Here is a 25,425-nt window from a genome sequence, read left to right as displayed (position 1 = left end):
CTTCTGTCTTTACTGAGCTGTCATCAGCAGTGATCTACGGGTACGTCGAAGACGCAAAGAAATAATGAGCAAAGGCAGCAAAAAACTAAGCAACTGCTGTCCGAATGAGCGTGATACGAGTGTGTAGCTTCGTTTTATTGCCGACATGGCGTAAAGTAATGGTGTCGTGAAAATGGAGGCAGAGCCTCCATAAATGCGATAATAGGGACATTCATACAGTTCGGTAGTTATTTTTCCCGGCACGTATTTCAGAGCAGGCATTTTCCTTAGAGTGTTTTGTTGCAGGCGTTCACTCCACTGCAGGTTCAAATATGCTCAGAGGACAGATCTGTAGCCGTCGCGATGTCACTTATTCTTTTTTGCAGTCCGTGCTTGCGCTGAAAGGCTGTTCAGAGCTTGGACTTCTCAGAGTCGGCCTGGAAAGCACCGTTGTCGACGCCACTTTCTTTCACGGCCATTTTCTTGGCATCTGTCTCTATGGTGAGCTTAATTTCGAAGCCCTTCTCCAGAGGATCCTTCTTCGTCTCCCACTCAACAATGGGCATTTTGGCCGGCAGAGCATCCGCAGGCTTCTTGGCGCTGTTCATAATAGCGTCCTTCCGTTTGCCCTCGAATAGCAGCCTTTCCAAGTGCGTCACGGGTGCTTCCGTGGACAGGTACAGAAGGTACGCCAGGAACAAGCTCATGCCGAACAGGCCGATGGCAGTGTTGAGCTGAAAGGAAGAAACTTCGTTTATTTATCCATTCGGCAATTCACGTGCGGTGAACAATATCAATAAGCTTCGTTTAAATATGCCTCAGCTTTCCTTGCTTTTTATTTGCTGAAACCGAAAAAGAGCCGAAAACGATATACATCAAATTTTTCTTCTTTTTTTTGCGACGGACGGATTTTGATTTAATCGAATAGGGCCAAAGAGACCAAGCTTATCAGATATGTAAGATGACGACGGTTACGCAGCTGTGAGCCTTCATGCCCTCAAATGTCGTTTAAACGGGCTCTGCAACACCTCTTCAGCATGGTCAGAAAACGCTCCCGATCGGTAGTCGAGGCTCCTGTAATTTACAATTCATTCTCAATATCAGCTAGAAATCGTTCCCTCTTTTCTCGACAAATGACGCCATAAACCCGAATGACCACGCCATAAACCCAAAGTGCACGGCCATTGGCTGATTCGAGCATCTTGAACTGCATATTCACCTTGGCCGCCGCGGGATGCCGCCACGTGTCCGCGTGCGCGCGTGCGCGCTTGCGATCACACTGATAGTAAGCGGCGCGTTCGAAGAAAAAAAGAAAAGAAAGTGCTCAAGGTCATAACGCACGCTGACGAATGGACGCATCTTCTTGCCCCCTTTCATCCCCCTCCCTGCGTAGCTTTCAGCGCACTCGCTAGTACGAATGGAGAGAGAAAGCGCTTAAAGCGTGCGACAAATCCCTGCAACCCCGCTCGTACTTACCGGATTCTAAAAATTTTTGCGGCAGTCGGTTCGTGAGGCAATAAGCTTTTTTAATGAAGCCATTATACGATTACTTGGAAAAGTGTTTCAGGGCCCCTTTAAGGTCAATTGGTTAAGCTCAAACTTGCCACCGAAGCAACTTTTTTTCGCATATTTTTGTCCGTTCTGCCTGTCGCTATTAGACAGGTAGAACACTAGACAAGCGGGAAAGGACGGGAGGAAGAAGGAGAAGGATATTAGGTTGCGTCAACAGAGCACTGGTCAGGGTCCTTGTAGTCCTCAAACTGCACTAGGCGTGAGTACAGCGCAGAGTGTGAACAAGTTCACGAGGTAATGCCGGGTCATATCTCCCCAGTCATTTTCTTTTTTCCGTATTATCCGTAGCAGCACTGTACCAGCATAACGCAGCAAATGAAGTCTCATTTCACTTATGTGGCTATTGTAAAGTTCACTCACTTCTTATTTACACCGCTTGAAAAAACATGCTTTAGTTAACTTCGCTGAGCTGATCAATTTTCGCTGAATAAATGGTAATTCAGTGCTTCATCTTTGCGCGTATACTACCGTGTCAAAGCGCCCTTTCTTGTGCCTGAAAATTGATACACAATTTTTAATAACATCGCGCTGTCATCATGGAATTTTTTCCCATTCTGTCAGTAGAAAACTTACAGAACAATGTATGCCTCAACAACACACAAGGTGGTTTTTTTATCCCGCATGCAAAATGTATTTTAATTGCTAAAATGCTCTTAACGTGCTTAGTAGTAGACACCCGCCGCGGTGGTCTAGTGGTTATAATACTTGGCTGCTGATACAAAGGTCGCGGGATCGAATCCCGGCCGCATCAGCCACATTTCCGTGGAGACGAAATGCTAGAGGCCCGTGTACTTAAATATAGGTGCACGTTAAAGAACCCCAGGTGGTCGAAATTTCCAGAGCCTTTCACTGCAACGTCTCTCATAATCATATCGTGATTTTGGAATGCAAAACCCCAACAACTATCAATGCCATCTTCATAATAGTTTCAAACTACACTGAACAGTGTATTAAATAAGAAAATGTAATGGTCGAAAGGTGAAAGCATGCACTTTCCAAACGATATTTTGCATGGAAGAGTGAGTCTGGCTTGACAGCATTTGGTCAGATACCCTCCACAGCATCTCAACTGAATCTAAATCATGTTGGCAAGGTACGCACTTGTATTAGTTTAACCTCCGTTTCTCACCTGGAAGAATTCGTTGATGCTGATGTGCGTTTTTAGGATGCCCATGCGAAGGTATAGAAGAGGCACATGAACGAGATAGACACAATATACAAGCCTAGACAATGGCAAGAATGGCTTCCACGAGAAGAAGGCGTTCAGCAAACCTGCGTGAAAAAAAAAGTATCACCCGCGTTTGGAGAGGGAGAAAGTTTGTTGCAGATTCCGAAAGATAAGTTGCATAGATAGAGCACTTCTTCGCACTGCCAAGCCAAAAAACTAGAGTTTTAGTTCATGGCATTTTTGTACCGTAATGTTCTCTACTGTGGGGGCAGTTAAACCAGGAAAAAAATGCTACAAGCCAAGCATGTAGAGACCAGGCTGTGAATAAGCTACTACAAAACTAGAAATAACTATACTATAGTACAAAAATGCTACTATAAAATCTGCAACCGCTACAATTACGCTATTTGCCCCTACACTAACGTATTTCATCATCCTCTAAGCTCTGCAGCATGCATTCTTTTTAGCTATCCTAGAAAAGTCCAGAAGGTTTGCATTAACTAATAAGTGTTTTCGATGCCCTTGGTGGAACTGCTCAATACGTCGTGTCGTGTAAGCAGTCTGTGTAGCTTGCAGACCTTCAAGGGAAGAATAGCGTCGTTAACAGGCTGAAACACAAGTGGCCAAAGGCAGACCATAGGCTTCCCGTTTTGCATGTTTGCCGCTTTCAGATGAGCACATAGGACATACTGTCGGTTAAGATAACCGTGAAAGCAAGTTTGCTATTGACATATCGCAGTTTGATTTTTAAAGCTTATTCAGGTTACACGGCGCAAATGTTTATCGCCGAATTTTTTTTATCGGTACGCTTTCAAAGGGATACAAATGAACAATATAAAGTTAAAGTGGATCAATAACTCGCATTTCTGAAACACCAAGAAGATCACTCTTAGCGTGAGTGGAGGCTTTGTAAGGCAGGAAAGAATAGACAGAAATGCGAGGCGATATCACGTCGATGTTCCCGCATTTGCCCTCGTAGCATCGAAGATTTTATCGATATTTACTCCATAGAGGTAAAACAACCGTTTGACGGTGAGCATTCAACGAACCACACTTTAAGAGAGCCAAAGACTCTCCCAGCCACATTCTAAAACATTTCCCGAAAAAAAAATGGCCGAAACACAGGAAAGTTGTTTTTGACATCGCGACAATTAAAATAACCGGCACTGGAAATAAAAATTCGAGAAACGCAAACTGACGGTAAGCCTTTTTTTTTTCTTTGGTATAAGCAACGTTTTCCCTCCAATTAACTGCGGAGTTTTTAGAAATATACGCTTCTAATGTACACTGGTTCAGCGCAACTCTGTAATCCAACTTCAAAATCCATCTCCGTTAGCTCATCAATTAGAAAACCTACATACTGGTCAGTGAGACTTCTAGGTCGATAAGTATCATACGACTACGCGCGAGAACTGTCAACAGAACACAACCAAGCATTAACTGCCTTCTCTCATCGGCCATACTGAGTGAATATTTACAAAATTGAGGGCTGAACAGCTGAGACCAATGCCTTCACTATCTCTACATACGCTGCGGAGGAATTTCGAGTCGACAGACGCATGCGCATCACGTCGGCGCAGCTTCCTTCCTCACCTCCTCGTCCTGTGGCGCAGGCATACGCGGGCCAGACGAGCCCCAGTGACCAGACCAGACGATGGAATCCGCCGTAAATGGCCGTCGTTATGTCGTCTGGTGGGTTGCCTCGATTCCACGGCAGCGTGATGAACAGAATGAAGCCCGTTAGTGCCAGTGATATGATCCACTGGGCAATCTGCATGACCTGCACACGTTTTTGAATGTTGCAGCATCATTAGGTAAGACTTTTCAAATGTCCAGACCACGCGGAATACTAGTCGTAAGTGTTAGCCGGCAAGTCCATAGCCCAAGTCTGGGCAAGTTACCACCAACAATGAGTGCGCAGGGAACTGGCGGCTCAACTGCCACGTTGAACATGGGGTACAAGCGCTGTTGCAAGAAAAAAATACGCCTGAAATAATACCCTACTCCGATTTTCCAAAAGGTATGATTTTCGGAATAAGTTATTACTTGCGCGACTAGGCGTAACGAATATATTAAGCCAGCAGCTTCTACGGCTATCGCAGGGTACATATTTCCTATTGCAGGAAACGGGAGAGCAAGAATAAAGTGCGACATGTCTATGGCTTGCCGAAAGCACGTTTAAACCTTCAAAAGCGCTGTATGCGAATAAGTAATATCAAACTCAAATATACGTGCTTTTATGGTCTTCTATGCTGGAAATTTTGGCCTTCCACTTAATGCCATGGCAAAGAGTGTCGTGGGACGTTTAGTGCATCAGGCATTGCTTTCTTTAAATTTTTATTGCCATAGCAATTATATGGACACTCTCGGCGTATTCTTGCCGTTGCCGTCATGTCCCAGATATGTATATGTATGTATATATACAGAAAGGCACAAAGAAAATAAATCGGAAGAAAAACATTCCGAAGCACCCGACCGGCGCTTTGAACCAGCGACTCCTCGCTCCGCAGCGCGCTGCGTCAAATGACTCAACCACGCGCCATGCATCCGCCGGCATTATAACGGCGATCTATTTATATACAACATTTACCGCTGGCGGTACGCAGATCTAGGAGGAGCTTGAGTGTGTTTTCTATCACACAACGCTCCTACATTTTCTTTCAATTTGAAAACTGCTCTTGAGACGTGCACGAAAAATGTCCCGTTTCTGTACCCACTCGTGATGTGGAACGAAAAAAAAAAACACCGGGCACACCTTGCGTCAGAGGCCACCACGTGGCAGGAGACGCAGAGGTGTCACCCCACGCACCGCAGTTTAAAAGAAAAAGAAATATCTAAGAGCGTCTGATTCTCTCTTGTCGACACTTGCAGCGCGTTGCTCAAACACAAAGACGAAACTACCGTGACAGTTGTTAGTTCACGCTTGCCCGTGTCTACCTGTGCATTCTTTTCGAGCGTCCTTCTGCGCTTCAGCGGCGCGCTGCAAGTATCGAGCTGCTTGTCGTTCTTCGTGTGACATTCCAATTTCTTGCTATCGTATTCATTGGTTCGCCCTTGTGGCGAAACTGCGACTTTTTTTCTGAAAGGTGTCATTTTCTTTCATTTACATCTATACTACGGTGCTAAACACGAGCAAGCAGATGGAAATCAAGTACAATTACGACAGAAACAATGTAATATTTTTTGTTGCGAAAACATGTGAAGAACAAAGCGATACCAATCTCGTTGAGAAGTACATGGACACTGTAAAGGGTGTTTACTGTCCTGCTGCTAGAAACGAGTCGTTATTGCACGATAATCTTATTCTCTTTCTTCCACCGTAGTTTCTCTTTCTGCTTATCTGCACAGTAATGACACCCAGAGCCTCATAAGTCATCCTTGCCATCGCGCCATAAAAACAAAACGTTAAAAATAGTCTTGTTTTTCGCGCCTGGATTGTGCGTTCCTTTATTCTTTGTGATATTTCCGCGCTGTTTAAAGCCGTGTGCATTCCTTCAAACAAGCCCGGCTAACCACAGTTTTAGAATTTTTAATTACTTACCAGGCCAATTTTCGCTTTCCCGTACTGCACTGCCAAGTATCCGACAACGACGCCAAGAACGTATGTCGCAACATGTGTGAAAGGTCGGAAGTAGACCAGCTCGATGGTTTCTACAACACGCCTATAAGAGACACATGAAGAATAATGAACTTCGTCACATCACACTGTGTTGTCTTCTGCTATTGTGTTTCTTAAGTCGTAATCGAAAATCTCAAGATGCCATCTGTGTATCTAGAACTCTGTAGCCAGTAAAAGAGCCCTTCCAAGGCCCCTATTCCTTCATGAGGCGAATAATTAAGGATGCTGAATCGCAGCCTTTAGGATGGGAAATTTTACGTGCCCAGAAGAGCTTTGGTAGAAAACGTTGTCTGTTTCCAGAAAAAAAAAAGAGCCTACGATGTCCAGCTTTATCGCGTTGTTCGTTTTATTCACCACACTCCCAGATAGGTGACAAAAGCTGAAACTGTAGTCGGTTACAACCTAATAATGAATATAAGCCCCGCCCAAAGCCATCCTGGGCCCAGGCAAAAAGAATTAGCATAGCTGCTCTATCCTGTTAAGTTCGTTCATTTTCGTGACGTCCAGCAGTCCTGCATGTTTAAGGTGGTCAAATTTTGCCATAGAGATACACGTTTGTGTCGCTCGTTTTAGATAGAAAACGTGAGCGTCCCGACAAATATTAAAAAGATACTGTGAAATTGGCACTGAGCCAAGAATAATATCTTAGACACAAACGATGAAATTTTGTATTCCAATGTGCCTAGTATTTGCATTAGCAGAGGGAAAGCATTTGCGTTTCGAACGAAAACCATCTGGTACGACTGTCTTACAGAGGTGAAGGATAGGTGAACCCTAGTTTTGTGGGCGTACCTTACATTTATGAGCTTGTAACCGATTATGCTTCTCTATGAGACCTGCGTACATAATATATGCTTATATTGCTTCGCGTTGCTTTCAGCTTACGCGTAGCTTTCAGCAAATAAGGACCATTCATATGCATACGTTCCTGCAACGTAAGCCGCGTAAGACAGCTAAAACGAAATCAGACATTTAGAAACATTAGCAACGGGAGCTGTCACTAAAACGAATCAGAGATATCAACTAGTAAGAAGTTTCAGAAACAGCTCTCTGGCAGTTCTGGGGCCGAATTCGCAAAACTTCTCTTTCGTAAGTGCCTTTTTCCCATTGGTCAGCCGGCTTCACTAATGATATGACCCGCATCATGATTGGCTGAAATGTTCTGTTGCGAAAATTTTTAGCGTAAAGCGTTTGTTAATACGGACCCTGCTTAATAAACCGATCTCAAACCTTCGGGCAATCTTTTACACGTCTGTGCTATAGCTGCTCCTAAATTTCGGTTCTCTATTTCTGAAGCGCGATTCTATACACTCCCCCATGTGTGCTCGATGGATCACTGATCGCCCGAAGGACAACACACAATTAAGCAATGAAAAGTCCTCGACACAGGGTGTCGATGGAGCCAACGTTTCGACAAGTGGGCAAGTGGCCAATACCACTTGTGTTCAAGGATTTTTCATCGCTTCAAGCTACCACCTTCCCCAGAAATTCTGCCCTATTTGGATTTACATAATAAAGCGGATATGCTTCATAAATGCGAATAAATAAGAGCAAAATATAACATGACTACTAACATGAAAACTGCATAGGAGCAAAGAGCTGGGTAACTCCATTACTATCGCTAAGGCCTCGAGAACAAATTTATATTGGTACAGTCATTACTACGCATCGGAAAGCGATATTTGCGTTTATACAGCATGCATTTGCGGTCTCGGAACTTTAGCAGCTGCTTTAGCTGCGAAATCTACGTGTAAGAAAGTACATGTACAACTGGTATTCCAAATCACAACTGGTATTCCAGATGAGACGCCTAATTCACACTTCATTTGAGAAAGGGCACCACGGGACACTTCACCAGCAGCAAGTCGCTGCCGTGTGATAGGCAAAGAACCCGCAGATACTGCCGCTCGGTCAGCTCTTCAAGGCGACAAGGAAGAGGCTATACTTATTCCAAGGTCTGATGCTGCTAGCAAGCTTGGAGTGATCGCCAAAGATATTAAGCGCCCCACATGGAATACATCAAGCAGCCAAAAAATCGGCGACACCACCAGAACACTTTGCTACGTTTTCGGATTCCATCTGGACTCCGCCGAAGAGACGTGACTCTGCTTTGCGGTTATGGCTAAAAGTGGATTTCACGAAGTCATTTTCTTTTCGTATAGAAGTGGCCGACATCGCTATCTTTGACGACTGTGGTAGCGAGGAGACTTTACAGCCCATTATTTGCAACTGTCCTCACTCGGTCTGCACAAACGATCACTCGCAATACCGCTGGTTCGCCTTCAACGCAGACCAATGTCTGCAGCAACCATCTTAAAACGTCGTCCCGAAAAGTCATCGCGATTGAAGGCGACGAAGGCATTGATAAAAATTTTGAAGACAGCAGACTTGCACCGGCGGTTGCCGGCTATTAGTGATGTCGCGTACTGCCCGAGACGGACGAACTGTAACGATGAGTGCGCGCTCCCCCTTCTCTCTCTTTCTTTACTCCTCTAACTTTCAAGCTCCCTCATCCCTTTCCCCTGTGGAGGGTAGCATACCGGTTATTCTAAACTGATTGACATCCCTACCTTTCCCCGGTCTCCTGTTTTTCTTCCTTCCATGAATTTTCTTGTATACCGACTAGCCGTCAGTGATGTGTGCTTACTTGTTCTCAACGTGAAGTTGCGTGTAATTCGTGAAGAGAGCATGTAAACTTCGTTGAATCCTATACAGAAAAGATTCGTATTCTTTCTGCATACTTACACCATGTCATTGGAGGATGCCGTCCCGGAGTAAACCAGGTGCCAAAAGTGAGTTTGCAGAGATACCAAAATACAAAATGCCAAGGAAATAGCACATGACAACAAAAGTGCAAACTTGGGGTGCCTATAAGACAGAAAAAAAAAACATTGTCAATAAATGTGTTCGCAATGAGACCGGCGTTTCGGATGTTTTACATGATGTTTTTCTTCTCCTCATTAATCAAACTTCATATTACAATGATATGGCTCAAATTTGCCTTACGGTATAAAATTCTAGTATTCCTTGTTTCTATCAAATGATGTAACAAGATCACAAATTACCAAAACTAATGTAAAGCCACTCTCTACAGCATTTCACTTACTGCACAGGGCAGTTAGGCCAAATTAAACAACAAATTGCAAATATTTATAATGTTTGTTGCTTCCAGATAACTGTATATTCAAAAACATAAAGAAATTGCATTGTAATGAGCATAACATCGAAGTAGCACTTAAATTTAAAAGTATTACAGTTAAAGCAGAAATTTGGACTTGTTGGGTCTGACTTCAATAGATGTTACTAGCGGAGCTAAAACAGCAACATAAAACTAAAACTTATATAATAAAAAAGATCACGGAGGTTTGTTTACCTAAAGGAAGGGGGGAAAAGCGAATACATGCAGCACGTAGAGAGCACCCAGCATACGAGCTCTCAATATTTTCATTTTTCGTATCCTATACTGATCGCATTGTCAGTGGATATTTCGACAGAGTACTTTCTTTTCGGAATTTGCATTGATGTTGATTACTGCGAATTATACCTCAACAGGTAAGATATAAATGTTAATTTTTTTCTACTCTACCGAGATTCAAACGAACGAGCTCAACCAAAACGCATATAACTGTAGCATGCTGCAGTGTTGTCTAGCTATTTCGTTTATTGTTCGAAAACCAGTGCTGTCATATATATACAGTTATATATGTATATACGGCGAGCACAACCTGTGGCTTGCATTTCCTTTTCTATATTGTATGGTCGTATTTGTTAAGGTGTTTATTTCACGGGACTCAGCGGCAATACACAGTGGCGACAGTCAAGGCAAAAGCACGAACTCTGAGCGCAAACTGCGTTCTCTCAGGAACGAGCCGAAGAGGACGACCCACTAGAAGCCGCTAGAGAGCGCAACCCATTACAAAGTACCAAGGCTTCGCCACAATATTATTAAATGAGAAGCATTTCTTAGCGAACCTTTGGCACTTTGAGCGTTTCTATCTATCTATCTATCTAGCCGCCTACGTCTGGGTGCTCTCATGATCGCCTCCTTAACTTGGTGTAGACCAAAATTGGCATGGGAGGGTAAGAGTATTCGACGAATATGACTGTCGGATCATGACATGAATAACGTGAAAATCCTGTCGCGTACATCGTCAAACGCTTTCCACCGGACACGTGTGGCAGATACCCGTTAACCACGGGCCGCGGTGTACGGGTATGCGCCACAGGTGATTAACAGTTTATATCAACCCAGGAACGGTGACAACAGACATTGATAATTTAAATGAGAGAGCATTAAGGAAAACCGACATCGGCAGCGTTGACCCGGCGATTGGAAAGAATAAAAATTAGGATCCCAGCAGGCATCAAACCCAAGCGTTCTGCGTGGCAATCAGGTATTCTACCACAGAGCCACGCCAGGTCTGTAAACTGGTTTGGAAAAACAGCCTATGTAGGCTTAATTTCGGTGCAACGTCAATTTTGTTTGTGGTGCTGGCTATCTAATTTTACAAGAAAGCAATGGACACTACATATGTACTCCTAAGATACAGGCGTCATATCAGACTAACGTCTGTGGTTTCTTTGTTGGCTCCGCTTTCATATCAGTCTAATAAACCCTTTGAGCCCTGAATTTTTTATAACGGGTAGATAATTTTTTTTTCTTGTTGAGATTGCTTTTTTTATCACCTCAAGATCACGAAAATTATCTTTCCTGAGCATCCCATCAGTGTATGAGAAAAATAGCGTCATGTCCTATATTTAGGACGCCAGGGCTTAATGGTTGTGAAGGGAAATATGGTGAATTTCGATATTGCTATTTATTTTACTCTGTTTACACCTGAAATTGTTGTGAAGCTAGCATGCCAGCAACCATATATTAGTTACTGCGTTTCAAAGGTCCAAAAGCAAGTTTTTGCACTCGTGACACAGTGTTCTTCAATGCACCTGAATGGCAATTATCTAATTACTGCACGCCTTGTAAGATCTAACATCATAAAAGGTTGCCGTATCCTTCTTTGGTGCGCCGCAATTGTTGTCGCGCGTGCCTGCATGGGTAAGCTGATGGAACTGCACATCATCCTCGTTATCTTCAAGCCCTCTCATGCACCATTCTTACACTGCAGCAAACGTATTCAGATCAATTATGTACAATCTCGCTGTTGGGACCCCCTTGCAAATTAGCAAGAAATGCAGGCTCATTTCCCAAGGAGAATAACAAGAAATTGGAAGCAGACACAAGCGCTACGGCTCCGGGTCATCATGCAATGCATTCAAAGATCTCACAAGCACTAACCCCTGGTGTCCTATATTTAGGACATGAATATTTTATGTTGCAGCTGCCTAAGCGGAAGTGTTAGGGAACGACCACTTTGTAAATAAGCCGTCAAGCACTTTAGAAACACAGAAAAAATTATGATAGCTACAGAAAAAATAGTTATTTAGAAAAATGTCATCAAATATTTGGTTGCGGCGTTTGTCGTCTTTTTCACCTTCCGCCGTCTTGTTTTCAACATTGCATACTACCGAGGAAGAGGATAATGGAAAAACCCCTACATATGTTTGCACAGGTGTATTGGGGATACCACAGACACATTTTTGAATTTTTCAGTAATTTATGTCACAATTTATAGCAATCTTTCTTCGTGTCCTTTTTATAGGACACCAGGGCCGAAAGGGCTAATAAACATTACATTTGAATTCCTATGATTCAGCAAGCTATATTGAAGCATTGCTCGACCCCGGTGGAATACATTAACGAAAGTTACGTGCGATATTCACATGATTGCACCATAAAGTGCACTTAGTTTCGATAATACTGACGTATCTACTCTAACGTGAGGGCTGACATTACGTCGCACCATAAGTTACCCTTTAAACGTCAGTGTTGTCGACGTGCCTGGTAAGCACACGATGCGCAAACAGCTGCTACACTTACAAAAACACGTCGATCTACCTCGTAATGCTTGGCTGAAAGCCATAATGTACAGCATAGAAGTACTCGTTGACTGCTTCGCATGAAACCGATTCCCACAACGCGTGGGATCTGCCGAATTTTCTGCACACCATGCGTAGTACTTAATGTCCTAACATCCGTCCAACAGATGATAAGAAACTAGCCGGTTGCTGGTATTCTTTTTTTCGTAAAGAAGTTAATATGTAGAAACCTTGGTTGAAAATTTTTTCAATAGTTTTGCTGTAGATGTTGCAACCGGCGCATATTTGGCAGTACAAAAATGATTGTTGAAAAGCCTGAAAATATGAAAGAATGGTAAAAGCGCACCTCACAGAGGCTCTTAGCGGCACAATGTAATGTGCACATAAAGGGTATATTCGCAGAGTATCAATGGTAACAGGAACACACGGACTCCGCCGTCGATTCACATTCTTTATGAACTAAAGCAACGTGATGGGAAGGCCTTTAGTAAAAAAATTGCTATTCCAAGAAATCGAAAGGCATAGCAGCGTATAAATTGAATGCACTTACCAGACAAAAAGGATCGTGAGCGGAAATGCTATCACGAGGAATATCTGGATATCGGTGCTCACGTACCACAGGTGGATCATGCACTGAAACATGCCAGAGAACAGGAAAACGACATATCACTGCTACTGCAACAATTCCTTCGCGATACAATGAAGTAAGACATAATGACACGTCAGTAGTTTAATTATGTGCATTCACAGAATCACTTCTGCACGGATGGTTCTCGGGCAGTGAATATATGATTTACTACTTCGAAATGTTCATTTCTGTCCCCATATACAGCAACTTCAACTGGTGGCCGCACATAGCAGTATAGTAAGGATCGTGCTTTGTTTTACCATTGAACCCACTCGCAATCATTCGAAAGTTAAGTTTATTGCTTTATGACAGATGTATTTAAAGCCAGCCAAAGCAATCCGAAACGAAAGGCTTGAGATGTCACTATGGTTGTCCTTTAACATACCAATAAAGCGCACACGAGAGCACGAAACCTAGAGGGTTCTTGGAACCTCGAAAATTTAGACGCTCATTCATGCCGAAATGAGATAGTGACATACCTGTTGGCTGCATGTTATAATCACGATTATCCTAAGCCTGGCTTGTTGGTTTACTTTCTTGACGACTTCTCATGACAACATGTACCTTCCCGACATGTTTCACTAGGAAAGTTGATTTTTTTCCCCTTTAAATTTCTTGTTTCTGATTGTTTCCACGAGCTTTAGAAAATTTTCGGTCGATCCATGTCATAGTTTTTCCCGTTTCTCGTGTTGTTCATCCTTTTCTAGTTTTGCGATTTCTAAACTGTCACTCTTTGTTTTAACCGCATTTTCTTAATGGCCGGCCCCACAACACATAATATACAGAGCTTGTTGACAGTGTATTCTACCCTTATATGCTGCGTTATCCAGAATAAAAGTCGTGTTATTGTCACCTAACCTTCCCTGTCCATAACTCTTGTCCCGTAGCTCGCACTGTTCTCTATGACTCACGTTTGTATGCCGAAGAGATGAGTCTCTTGGATAGTTTAACACGTCACGCTTGACGTCCGTTTGCCCATAGTGGTCTAGTCAGCGCCTACGCCGCTGTAGCATTAGACAGATGCAGCTCGAAGGTTTCATTCAGGATTTATGGGTAAAAGTGTTGGGTTCCACGCTGACCTATATATATGAGTTCCACGCTGACTTATATCATCCGACTTCTATTTCTGCTTTGTGGAGAACATTTTAAGTCTTGTGCGTCCAGTCGCATGAACCTAACCTTTATAGGAGGCTTTAGTTGTGGACTAACTCAAGTACACCTACAACGAAGACATGCCTTTCAAAGAACCGCTAAATTGACTTGAATGACTTTTGTTGGTGCAGAATAACAAGGAAGTAATTCTAAGATCTCATGTGTTCAGAATAAACTGCCGCAAGCTGGTAAATTTTAAATAATAGGAAGCACGAAGTTTACAATCCCATAACTCTCTACCAGAAATGCATATTGCCTGTAGTTCTGTCAAATACATCTGTTAAATATCAAGTGGACAGATCTGTCATATCAATTTACAGCTTACGTACGTGCAATGTTTACAACATTTACGAGAGTTCTTTTTTTGTTTAAATTTATGCTCGGAAACTGGCTGCAGTATGATTTAGAGCGATGTATAACACTTCATTTGGTGCAAAGTTGAAAGAATTGTAACATCATTTTTATTCCTGTATGTTATATTTGTAAACCGTCCTGATAGCTTCATAGTCTTGAAACCTGATGCTGTTCTTACCGAATTATTAATCTAGTTGAGCTTCCTACCTTTTGTTACTGCCTTTCTTATCTATCTATCTATCTATCTATCTATCTATCTATCTATCTATCTATCTATCTATCTATCTATCTATCTATCTATCTATCTATCTATCTATCTATCTATCTATCTATCTATCTATCTATCTATCTATCTATCTATCTATCTCTTGCAATTTTCGAGGTAAATCGACTTTATTGCTAGATCCTACCTTCTTGCTAGATCCTACCTTCTTTTAAAGCCAACCACTCTCATAAAAATTGGCGAATATGTTGCCGAAAAGAACGGTTTATTCATTCTTATGCATTTAGATTTAAAACCAACAAGCTTCCTCGGTATCTGCGATGTACTTGTGCGCATTAAGCTCAACTTGAGCCCTTGGAAACGGCGTCATCATGTGCCTGCGCAAACGCGAAGCATATTACATGCCCCCTGATTTTATTCAGTGTTCTCCAATAAATCTGAAGACGCGGTAGACGATTTAGTCCGTGTCCTCAGCGAGCGGATTTCCGCTTTATAACGTTATAACAGCTGAATCAAGCAATAGCTGCTAAAGGGCTTTTCTCGATAAAATGTGTATTTTAAAAATTTGCGATCCATGTTTACACTTCCATGAGCATGCAGACGGATGCGGACGCGTGTCTACTTCTCTGTCACTTCTGTCCCGCCTATACGTTTTTCTTTTCTTTTTTGCACTTTTATGAACTTTTTTTAAATTGAAATATTCTTTTTTCTTTATTTTTTTATATATTCATTCTTTGGCAAAACGCACACTTATCTTTTGTCTAGTAGCATGTCTGCGGCGTATATGGCTCAAGACAAATGTAATAGCAAGCTTCAGTGGCCGCAATTCCCTTTATTCAAATATTCTAAAAACCACTTTACTTAAACGGAGCCTCAGTGTCTAGCTGTGTTGTCACCTTCTGGTGGCAAGCAACTTTTCTCTCTCTTTTTTTTTTCTTTTTCATGGCAGCATACCGCATTAAGATGTGAGCCCGGGCGAAGCTTTCTTTTCTTTTTCAACGCTGGCCTAACTTGAAAGCTTCGTCTTCAATTGCGCATCTTCCTGCGTAACACGAGGAATCTGTACACTCGAGGATAGGCGCATTTTCTATGTATTTTCAATGTCTCCCATTTTTTTCCTAATACCCTGCATTATGTTGTACTCTGCGCCACAAAACTGACCGTCCTAAGAGGAGGAGAGAGAATAGTGGTGGCAGTGCTTGGCGAGTACTCTCTGGCAACACGCTACCCCGTATTATAGAACAAAGTCCCACTCAACGTTCCACCTGGACTTGAGAATGTCGATGGGAGCGCCATCTCTAGGCAAAAGAAGTCACTGCGTATCAGTGATAATATGCAGCAACTCCTGACAAATGAGCCGTCATTTTTAGTAGAGCAACGACGCTGTACACAACTGGGTCAAGGGAAGGATGAACTTCGAATCGATGCTAGTCTGAGAATATGGAGGGCAGTCATTGCGCTTTATTAGAGCTTGTTCAATATTCGCGTCATTCTAAGGCTTAAATTACTCAGCGCCTTATATATAACTGTTCTTTGCATTAAAAAAAAGTCACCCAAGTTGGTAATACTACTTTGAATGTTATCGTATGGGCATGCCGGCCAGATATTTGTCTTCAGGTGCGGTTCCCGTTTTCGGGTATATGTTGGATTCATAATGCGAGGCGCACCGCAGACGACCTGCTGGCGGCATGATTTGTTGCTTTTAGGCAACGTGTCACTGGTTTGGGAACTGGTTCATCTGTACGTCCCGTTGTGTGAATCTAGCTGCACGATCGGCGTCAGAAACGCAACCCGCTATTCCGTTTGACTAGATCACATTTCCTCGCGTGGGCGCAGTAAATATTTCGTCCATATAGTCCAAACTAAGTCCCACGCTAAATCTGGGCTTTTTTCTCGCCCAAGAGGACAACAGTAAGGCACTACGCAGCCCATCGTACTGGGATCTACGGAAAGCATCTCACCATTTTGTCAACGGTGTAGAAGTTGTTGAAACTTAGTAGAACCGCCCACCAACGGTGGATGCACCCGTCCACCTGCTGTTGCAAGAGCTCGTGGTCGGCAGGGCCGTCAGCAAAGTGCGGTAGAAGGAAGCATGCCATCACCACAGATATGATCGGAACCATTAGCCTGCGTACGGAAAGCGGTGTGCAGAAACTTAACGAGATTTCCTGTGGTACAAGATAAATCATAAAAATAAATTTGTAGACCTATGTGTTTCGCATCAGACGAAGCCGTATTTTCAGCATGAGTGCGAAGAAATAGTGAGGCTGAACTGGCTAGACGCTACACGCGTAGTTTTGTAATGCGTCCCTGAGCTCACTTCTTGCCTTAACGGCGGCCACTGGCATATGGATCACTTTGGCCATCGCTTAGCTACGCTTACGTTCGCGATTTTGTTAACACTGGCTATTAACGAGCAGCTCGATAGTGTCCACGGCTGTTCTGGCAGGGCTACATAGCCTTTGGCGGCATAGGCCGTGACAGTAACCTAAGGTAGCTGCTTAGTATATATAATTAGTTTTGCAAGGAATGAATATATATTGTGCCCGGCTTTCAATTGTAATTGTCATTCTCTAAACACCCCGAGCCGTGCAGCTTGTGCACTATGTTGAACTTAAGGCTGTACATTTCGGCACTATAGGTGATGTGGCAGGGGCCTTTGTTGTAATAGAGTAAATAGGCTCCGCCGATGGAGGAAGTTGCCGTAATTATGCGTGCTACGCAACGTCACCAGATCGTTTGTTCACCCAAAATTCTATTACGCATACTAGTCGGTTCATGTCTTAGTCGGTTCATGTTCTTACAGAAGTCACGGATGTGGCTATTTCGCGCAAAGAAATCACAAGGGAAGGGTTAAGGGGAGCGCAATGCATGCGCTCCCCTTAACCCTTTCATTGCGCGAAATAGCCACCTCGGTGGCTTCTGTAAGTAGGTACTGGGTGGCACGTGCGCTTTTCGGCATTTTTCTCCCTCTTTCTTCTGTCGCGGAAGGCAGCTCGCAAAACGCTGTGTGCCTTCCTCGAGCAGTCGGATTTTGCTGTTCGATTGCTAGGCGAGACCTAGTGGGCGGGGCAGGATGACAAACACTCTTCAGGAAGTCAATCAGGAAGTGAACTACGAATAATTCTGTCACTCCATTGCAAACATGTAGATAGCCCCTCTCTATATTCTCCTATGTTCTCTCCACTTTTCTTTACTCTTCTGCTTCCACCCACACTACTGACCTCCGTTCACGTGTCCGCCGTTCGTGCTATACGGTTACATCGCGGTAAGCGATAAATGAATATTTATCTAGCAGAGTGTGACGTTGGGCGAGTTGGTACATAGCTTAATAAAATAATTGTGGCGCAACTGAGACAAGCAAGGAAAAAAAATACAGTGAAACCTCGGTGATACGATCACGGCTCATACGAATTTCGGGGTGATGCGAATTTTTTTTTTTTTTTTGGTCCCGGCCAAGGCCCATTGGCCTGCAGTGTAATGGAGTACGGTTGTTGCGAACAGATTTTCACCCCACGACGTTTGATACGAACGTACGCTACCGCGCAGGTACGAAGGGGCGCTGTCCGCGCTGTCGCGGAAGACGCGTCAAACACGTGCGGGCGCAGAAACGCAAGCGCGGGCATGCGCTCCGCGCCGCTAATTCGTCAGAATCGCGGCGTAAAAAAAATAGTTTTCTTACACAGTGATCAGAATAAACCTTCCGTGACGAGTCGTAGCCTCCGAGATTGTGTGCGCGAATCTTGGGGGCCCTAATGCGCCTCCGTGTGCCTTCGCGTTTAGATTACAAGCCATGTCCTTCATGCAAGCGATGTCCTCGCGCATCAGACACCCTATGAAAGGTGGACGAGGACCTAAAGAAGACAAGGGCGGCCTTGGTGAAAGAGCTAGGCCTCACAACGTCAACATGAACTACTGTTTGGGACGCACTTGTGCGGGCACGGCCCTAAATCTCTCGAAAATCATCCCCAACATCACCGCGATAAGAAAATAATAACGTAGGACCAGCGGTTGTGAAATTTTCTGGCCATCATCTATCGCGTCAAAGCGCTCCTTAAGTCACATTCACCGCAGTACTTTTGTTTCTTACGGAAAAGCATACTAAGGGTCTTCTAGCCTTTGCGCCTCACAACACACCTGGTTCGATAATTACACACGCGCGCACGGTCCGTATATTTACGAGTGCAGGTATGATTGTTGACGTCTAAAAACTTCACTGGCAATCGTTTATAGCTGTTCGTGACTTTGATGAGGCCCTGAAAAAGAATTTCGGATGATACGAATATGTTTGGTGATCCCACGAGATTCGTATCACCGAGGTTTTACTGTGCAAGCAAGGAAAAACAGAAAGGACAGGTTAGGGCGCCAGACAGGATAGGGCGCATATCTGGAAGCATATATATTTGGGTGATGTGAGGAAAATAAAACTAGTTGAAAGTCTGGCGCCCTATCCTAGCTGTCTTCTCTTTTTTTCCCTTGCTTGTCTCAGTTGCGCCACAAATATTTTATTAGACTATTTATTTATTTATCTATCTATTTATTCGTTTATTTATTTGCTTATTTATTTCATTTTTCTAAATAAACAACAGATGACTATTGCCGTCTTCCTTTGCTTGTCATTGCCTGAAGCACTCAGTGCTGCCAGAAACATGTATTGTCCATCAGCACAACCTCTTAAGGTACGCGACACAGATGGTGCTAGATGATATTAAGATGTGTCTATATAACTGCAACATTCTAACAATTCCGAGATATGAGTTATGCGTTATGCGATCTGCAACAATCAATAAGGTAAATACATAATCCCATAGAGCACGTAGATGAATAGCGATTGAGATGAAATGCACAGGAAAGGCAGGTAGGTTAACACGGTTGCATCTAATTTGCCACGCTACTCTGAGGATAAGCAGTGGGAGCGGAAAGAGAGAACAAGTGACACGTGCGCACACCTAACAGCGTTCATTTTGCATTCACTGACGGTCACAGCGCTCGCTGATCGGATAACTACTTTAGAATCCGGTTCTTCTCCGGTTTTCGCAGTGGAAATGGGGGCACAAGATGGCAGGGATACTGAGCCTTATGTGCAAAGCAGACTGTAACACATGTTCTTTAGCTGCTAAAGAAGGCGCAATATATTCTTGCCAGCAACTTTTCAAGTCTCACGTCCATTGTATTCAAAGGTTCCTTATAAGTAGTATATCGATATATTTGGGCCACTGAGATGATCCAGTCTTTTGCTGCCGCAATATTGTGTCTCGATCGCAAATATTGCTGGGGCTTCCTCAATTTCTGGGGCACATGCGGCTAAGAGTTCTGCGTGCATAGGACGGAAGAATTTTGCTTCCGCCTAGCCATATACAGCTTTGCCCTAACAAAAAAAAAAGGAAGCGTTCTCTACATTAGTATTTGTCACGAACGTGACAAAAGAGGATAGCCGCCACTTCGATGGGTGCTGCCACGTCTGCCGACGCACAGGTTTTCTTGTCGGGTTTGGGGCCGTATGCTGTATACGAAAAATATCTTGCCCGACGCAAACCCCTCATGTCGTTTGCGTCTCACGCATGTAGAGCGCCGACGGCGCTCTGTTTTCAAGCAAAGCTTGTATGGCCCGACTCGCGTCGCCGTCGGTGTGGCTGTTGGCTTATGCCAAAACTCCGGTGGGTACGTGCCACAGAAATTGGGCAAGCCCTACTACGCACCACGGCTCCACCAAAAATGAATAAGTCGTGCGCGGGCAAAAAAATGTATGTGACACAGAAATTGGGCAAATCCCACTACTCACCACTGGTCCAGTGATTTCAAGAACAGTTTCATGAACTGTCAGGACGGTCTATTAACATCCATGCCGTCCACTCTCCGGCATGGAGGAAGGAAAATCTTAGGAGGGAGCATAGCGCAATGCGAAAGAAAGAAAGAAAGAAAGAAAGAAAGAAAGAAAGAAAGAAAGAAAGAAAGAAAGAAAGAAAGAAAGAAAGAAAGAAAGAAAGAAAGAAAGAAAGAAAGAAAGAAAGAAAGAAAGAAAGAAAGAAAGAAAGGAAGAAAGAAAGAAAAGCAGCAGGCCAGGCACGCACACGCCATGCTTCGTTTGCCCCCATTTTCCCGATTGGAGAAAGGCTCCTGAATTTTTGAAGCCTTAAAGCATTTGGTGCCCGTGTTCTTAAAATATGCATAGTCCTGCAGCCGAGGCTTAAGAAGGTTATTCTTCCTTCGTCCTTCTGCAGCTGATAAACCTGTACTATAACCATTATCTACAAACGCATCGGCTTCCTGCCCTACTTACACGAAAAATGCACTTATTTCAGACCAATGGTAGACATCACAAGAGTGCAAAAAACTGCATTGCCAGAAACTACGAAATTTGTTCCTTCTACTACGCTCTAAGAAAAAAACATTACCTGTTACTCTTTTTTGCGAGTCCTGAGTTGCCACATGTACAAATCTCTCTAAAGATAAACGTTAACTCATTTTAACACGAAAGTGTTTGATGCCGCGGTCCACCACGACATCAGTGACGCATTTCCGTCACGGAAATGACGTCGAAGAAATGCACACGATCAAATGGCAAAGAAAAATAGTTCCGTCAACGGGAGTTGAACCTACGTCTCTCGGTCCGCGACAACAGATGCTGGGCACGCTATACCCTGCGCCATGTTCACACACTCCGGAGGCTTTACAAACGCGCCTTTTATATCTCACTCACACTTTCCTCTCACAGTGTTCTTGGTCGGCGGAGTGGTGTCGCCCTCTGGGAGCGGTAAAGTGAAGTAATGCATCATGACCGTGGCCTCCGCCATTAGCTCCTGCAACGCGTCGTTGCCGCGCGTTCGTCCCATTCGGCGCGTGTCCGATAGGAGAAGTGCAATTTTATCAACGCCTTAACAAACCGCGAGGTGGCGACGTTAGCCCAAGCGTCGGCCTCGCTCATAGCATCCATCCATACCAAAAAAGTCACAGTTTCGCTGCAAGGGCGAAGCAATGAATGCGATAGCAAGAAAAGCGGCCCGTGATAAACGCGCTGCTACGCTGCAAAAACATCTGCCCCCCGACAGAAACTACCGCGCGAGCAGACAACGGAAGGGCAGGGTTCTCCCTGCGAGAAGAAGCGAGCGAGCTGGCCGACGACTTTTAAATGCGCTCCTCGCGCCATCTCGCTGGTAATGAAGAAACGCTTATAAGCGCCTGCCGTCTCTGAGTCCTGCCAGCGGTAAAGGGTGTGTATATAATGCTCGCCGTTAGCTACCTGAAGGATCTGCGCTTTGTTGCGTAGTGATTAGCGCCACGCGCTGCGGAGGGAGAGGTCGCTGGTTCGATCCCGCGCTTCGGAAGCATTTTTCTGAATTATTTTTCTTTGGGACTTCTATATATATATATATATATATATATATATATATATATATATATATATATATATATATATATATATGCATCCTTATACATATACGAAGCATGACGGCGGCGACAAAAACCAGGCGAGAGTCTCCATATAATTGATAGCGCTATACAATAGCTCTGCGACGCGCGCCTGCTTCGCCTGGCTGTAACACCGCTTTCCCCGCTTCCGCTTGCCCCGTGAGAAATCGCGGCCGGGCTGCAGGAGACACGACGCGCGTTGCGTTTCCCTCTAGTCCGGCCGTGGTGTTCAATAACTCTTTAACATGCCGCGGGATGATGACCTTAGCCCAAGTTCTGCGTCCGATGAGCGGCGCTCTTCTGACTGTCACACCGCTTTTTATGATTACGCTCTCACCGTTAACTACTACAGCTACCCCAAGGGTTTCTTTAATCATTAATCATGGACGTTAGTCGTCGGGATAAAGTACCGCCAAGCGTCAACGTGGGTGCATCCACATTAAACGGTGCTATAGCTGCCAAACACCAATAGACATTGTGCAAGCTCTCTTATATCAAAGTACACTAAACATTCAACTACTTCTGTAAGGACACGTTTTACTTTCCTGTTATACCGATTCCTAGATGACGGAGGGATCAACCATGTTTTGTTTTGTTTTTTGGAGAGTCACGCCTCCGAAACGATATAATGATCTCCAAGAGAGAGTTAACGTGTACCTTTAAAGAGATTTATGGGTCATTCTACGCCAACTGTCCCAGTCGGAGCGCTCAACAAAAATCAATTTCTCTAAAAAAATCTGAGAAAATTACGCACATATAGACATTAGTTCTACAGCATTTTCCCGAAATATTTAGAGCGTCAAAAATTTTTCGGGCCCGTGGGCGCCATTTGAACTTTTAGAAATGGTGGGAAAACAGGTACGAAAGAAAATTTTGCTATAAATGGACCATTCCACGCATTCATTCGAAACTTGCTTTTTTGTGTTTTTAGAGCATCGCGCTATTATTATGGGACAGTTGTTATAGTAGCTTTATATTTTTCCTTCCTTAGCGCGTAGGTAAATTTGAGTAAATTGCAGCGTTTTCGGGATTTTTTTTTACAAAAGACGATTGTAGACCAAATACATCAATTGTTTTTATAGAACTCTCCATAAAATGAACTATATCTCCTAAAGGTTTTGTTTTGCCTGTGTGCGGCGCACAGGCTCAAAAATAAAATCCTGAACTTGACAAAAACGCTACAGCGGCCTATGTTGAGACGTCTGCAGCACCCTAAGGTGGTTCGCAGAAAAACGCATATATACGCATATATACGCATATATATGCATATAAATGCAATACGCAGAAAAACGCATACGATTGAGAATCATAACAACTTTGACCACAGAAAGCTTAATCGAAGTAGTTTTTGTTTTATTCAAGAAAAATGTTTTTGAAGTTTAGTCCCACCGTTGCATTATTTTGCTATGGGGTCAATACAAACCGACTGAATTTACTGCATAAAAAAAGAGGTAGTGTATTCGTAGCACATGGTTTTCAGTTCCTTTTGTTTGCACTTTATAATGTATATCACATATCAAAGAGATAATAAACAGAGGTAAAGATATAACAATACCATTGGCTCAGATGCGAAAATTCCCCCAATAATGAATTTATAGCAAATTTTTCTTTCGTACCTGGTTTTCCACCTTATCGAGAAGTTCAAATGGCGCCCACGGGCCCGAAAAACTTTTGCCGCTCAAAATATTTTGGGAAAATACTGTAGAACTAATGTCTATATGTGCGTAATTTTCTCACATGTTTTGAGAGAAATCGATTTTTGTCGAGCGCCCCAACTGGGACAGTTGGCGTGGAATGACCCTTATATATGTGGCAAATCATAACTCACGAAGAAGAGTAACAGGTAATCTTTCTTTTTTTTTTCTTAGAGGGCTGAAATTTCTCTCAGAAAAGTCAACGGGATCTTCAGGCACTTTTTCGTCCCCATTTCAGCCTAGTTCAACGAGTTTTGCACTGTGGCGCTAAGCTCGTTGAACTAGGCTGAACTAGGCTTAGCGAGCTTAGTGCCACAGTGCTAAGCTCGCTAAGCTGCGGAATAGCGTTAACTATTCCCGCAGTGAACGTTTCTTACCTGATGTACCGACGAACAGCGGCGAGGATGTAAACACCTATAGGATTTTGCTTGCGAACAACTGCGCGGGACTGGAGCATTAAGAACGACATCACGAATCCACTGGAGAAGAAAAAAAAATACACATGACATCAAACTCAAAGAAAATCAAGCAGAAAGAAAAATGGACGCTTCATTATCTGGGTATATTCGTGCTGACCTTAAGAATAAAAATGTAGACACGCTGAGGAGACCATTGAGCATCAATTGAAAGAGAACCTTCTCCGACAGGTCTACAAAGATGAACGGTGTTCCTGCAAAGAGTATTTGGAAATGTGTGATACGTTCACAGTTAACTAAACAAAACGCACCGCCATGTAGCTAACTCGTCCAGCTGACATTATGAAGACTGAATAAGCGCACTTTCTGGAGGTTTAAAAATGTCGGCGAAATTACTGTACTAATTTTTTTTTGTAGAGAAAAAAAAATGGCATATAAATGACTGCTAATATGAATGCGGGTACATAAGGTCAAAAAGGGAGTAAGAAAGAGGGATAACGAGTGAAAGAAAGTTTCATGGTATTCAGACCAGGAGAATGACAGGATATTATTGAAATGCTCTTTTTAACAGTGAAGCTGTTTAAGCCGACCGTTAGTCCGTGCAAAGCGAACAGAAATTATCATAATCATGAACCGGCGCGAGCTCTCTTCGTCCTCTTCTTCATCGTCTGCTTCGCTCCCAGAACACGTGCGCCGATTTTTCCGGCGTGGGATGCAATAGCTCTGATAGGCGAGAGAACGAGTGCAGAAAAGAAAGAAAGAAAGAAAGAAAAAGAGAGAGAAATAAAGATACGGAAAGAGAGGAATCCTTGGGCAGAAAATTTCTTGGCGAGGCGAGATTCGAACCCGCGTACCTACGATCCGAAGGCGAGCGTCTTAGCCACTCGGCTATCCAAGCTCGCAAGCAGAATATAGCCTTGTATAGTTTTACCACGCGCGCTTCTTTTGTTATGTAACTAGTCTGTTGCACGCGCAGCCGCTGCCTTGCGCAAGCCACGCCCTAATGTCTAGGAACCTTCCAGATTATGTTAGAATCTTCTTATAAGCTTGAGAGCGAAAACGCGAACAGCTGAGATTATTCTGGATTTAACACGGCAACCAGCGATAAAGCTCGAATGTTCGATGCCGCATGTATAAATGCCGACGCGCCTTGCTGCAGATCAGTTTTATCGACGGCCGACGCTCTGTTCACCGCTATCAGTGTACGGTGTGTATTGCTGTAGTTTGACTTTCCGTTTCCCGGCCACAAGTACGGCCAAATTAGGAGTTTCATTCT

At 43.6% G+C, this 25,425-nt stretch overlaps 1 protein-coding gene across 2 annotated transcripts in view; it reads right to left on the bottom strand.

Annotated features, from left to right (window-relative positions):
• Nucleotides 1-274: 274 nt before the first annotated feature.
• The window catches only part of LOC119399184 (nose resistant to fluoxetine protein 6), a 37,106-nt gene continuing 11,955 nt past the window's right edge, over nt 275-25,425 (bottom strand). For both annotated transcript variants that reach the window (XM_037666014.2, XM_037666000.2), the window contains exons 7-15: nt 24,310-24,403; nt 24,111-24,212; nt 16,591-16,756; nt 12,823-12,905; nt 9,084-9,206; nt 6,261-6,381; nt 4,313-4,499; nt 2,681-2,823; nt 275-713 (exon numbers count right to left, since the gene is read on the bottom strand). In XM_037666014.2, coding sequence (XP_037521942.1) covers nt 390-713; nt 2,681-2,823; nt 4,313-4,499; nt 6,261-6,381; nt 9,084-9,206; nt 12,823-12,905; nt 16,591-16,756; nt 24,111-24,212; nt 24,310-24,403 — 1,343 coding nt within the window. In that variant the 3' untranslated portion in view covers nt 275-389. The remainder of the gene's footprint in view (nt 714-2,680; nt 2,824-4,312; nt 4,500-6,260; nt 6,382-9,083; nt 9,207-12,822; nt 12,906-16,590; nt 16,757-24,110; nt 24,213-24,309; nt 24,404-25,425) is intronic.

This window comes from Rhipicephalus sanguineus, chromosome 1, assembly GCF_013339695.2.
Source record: "Rhipicephalus sanguineus isolate Rsan-2018 chromosome 1, BIME_Rsan_1.4, whole genome shotgun sequence".
Lineage (NCBI taxonomy): Eukaryota > Metazoa > Arthropoda > Arachnida > Ixodida > Ixodidae > Rhipicephalus > Rhipicephalus sanguineus.
The sequence above is the reverse complement of the archived record's forward strand: the minus strand, read 5'-3'. Positions and strand labels throughout refer to the sequence as shown.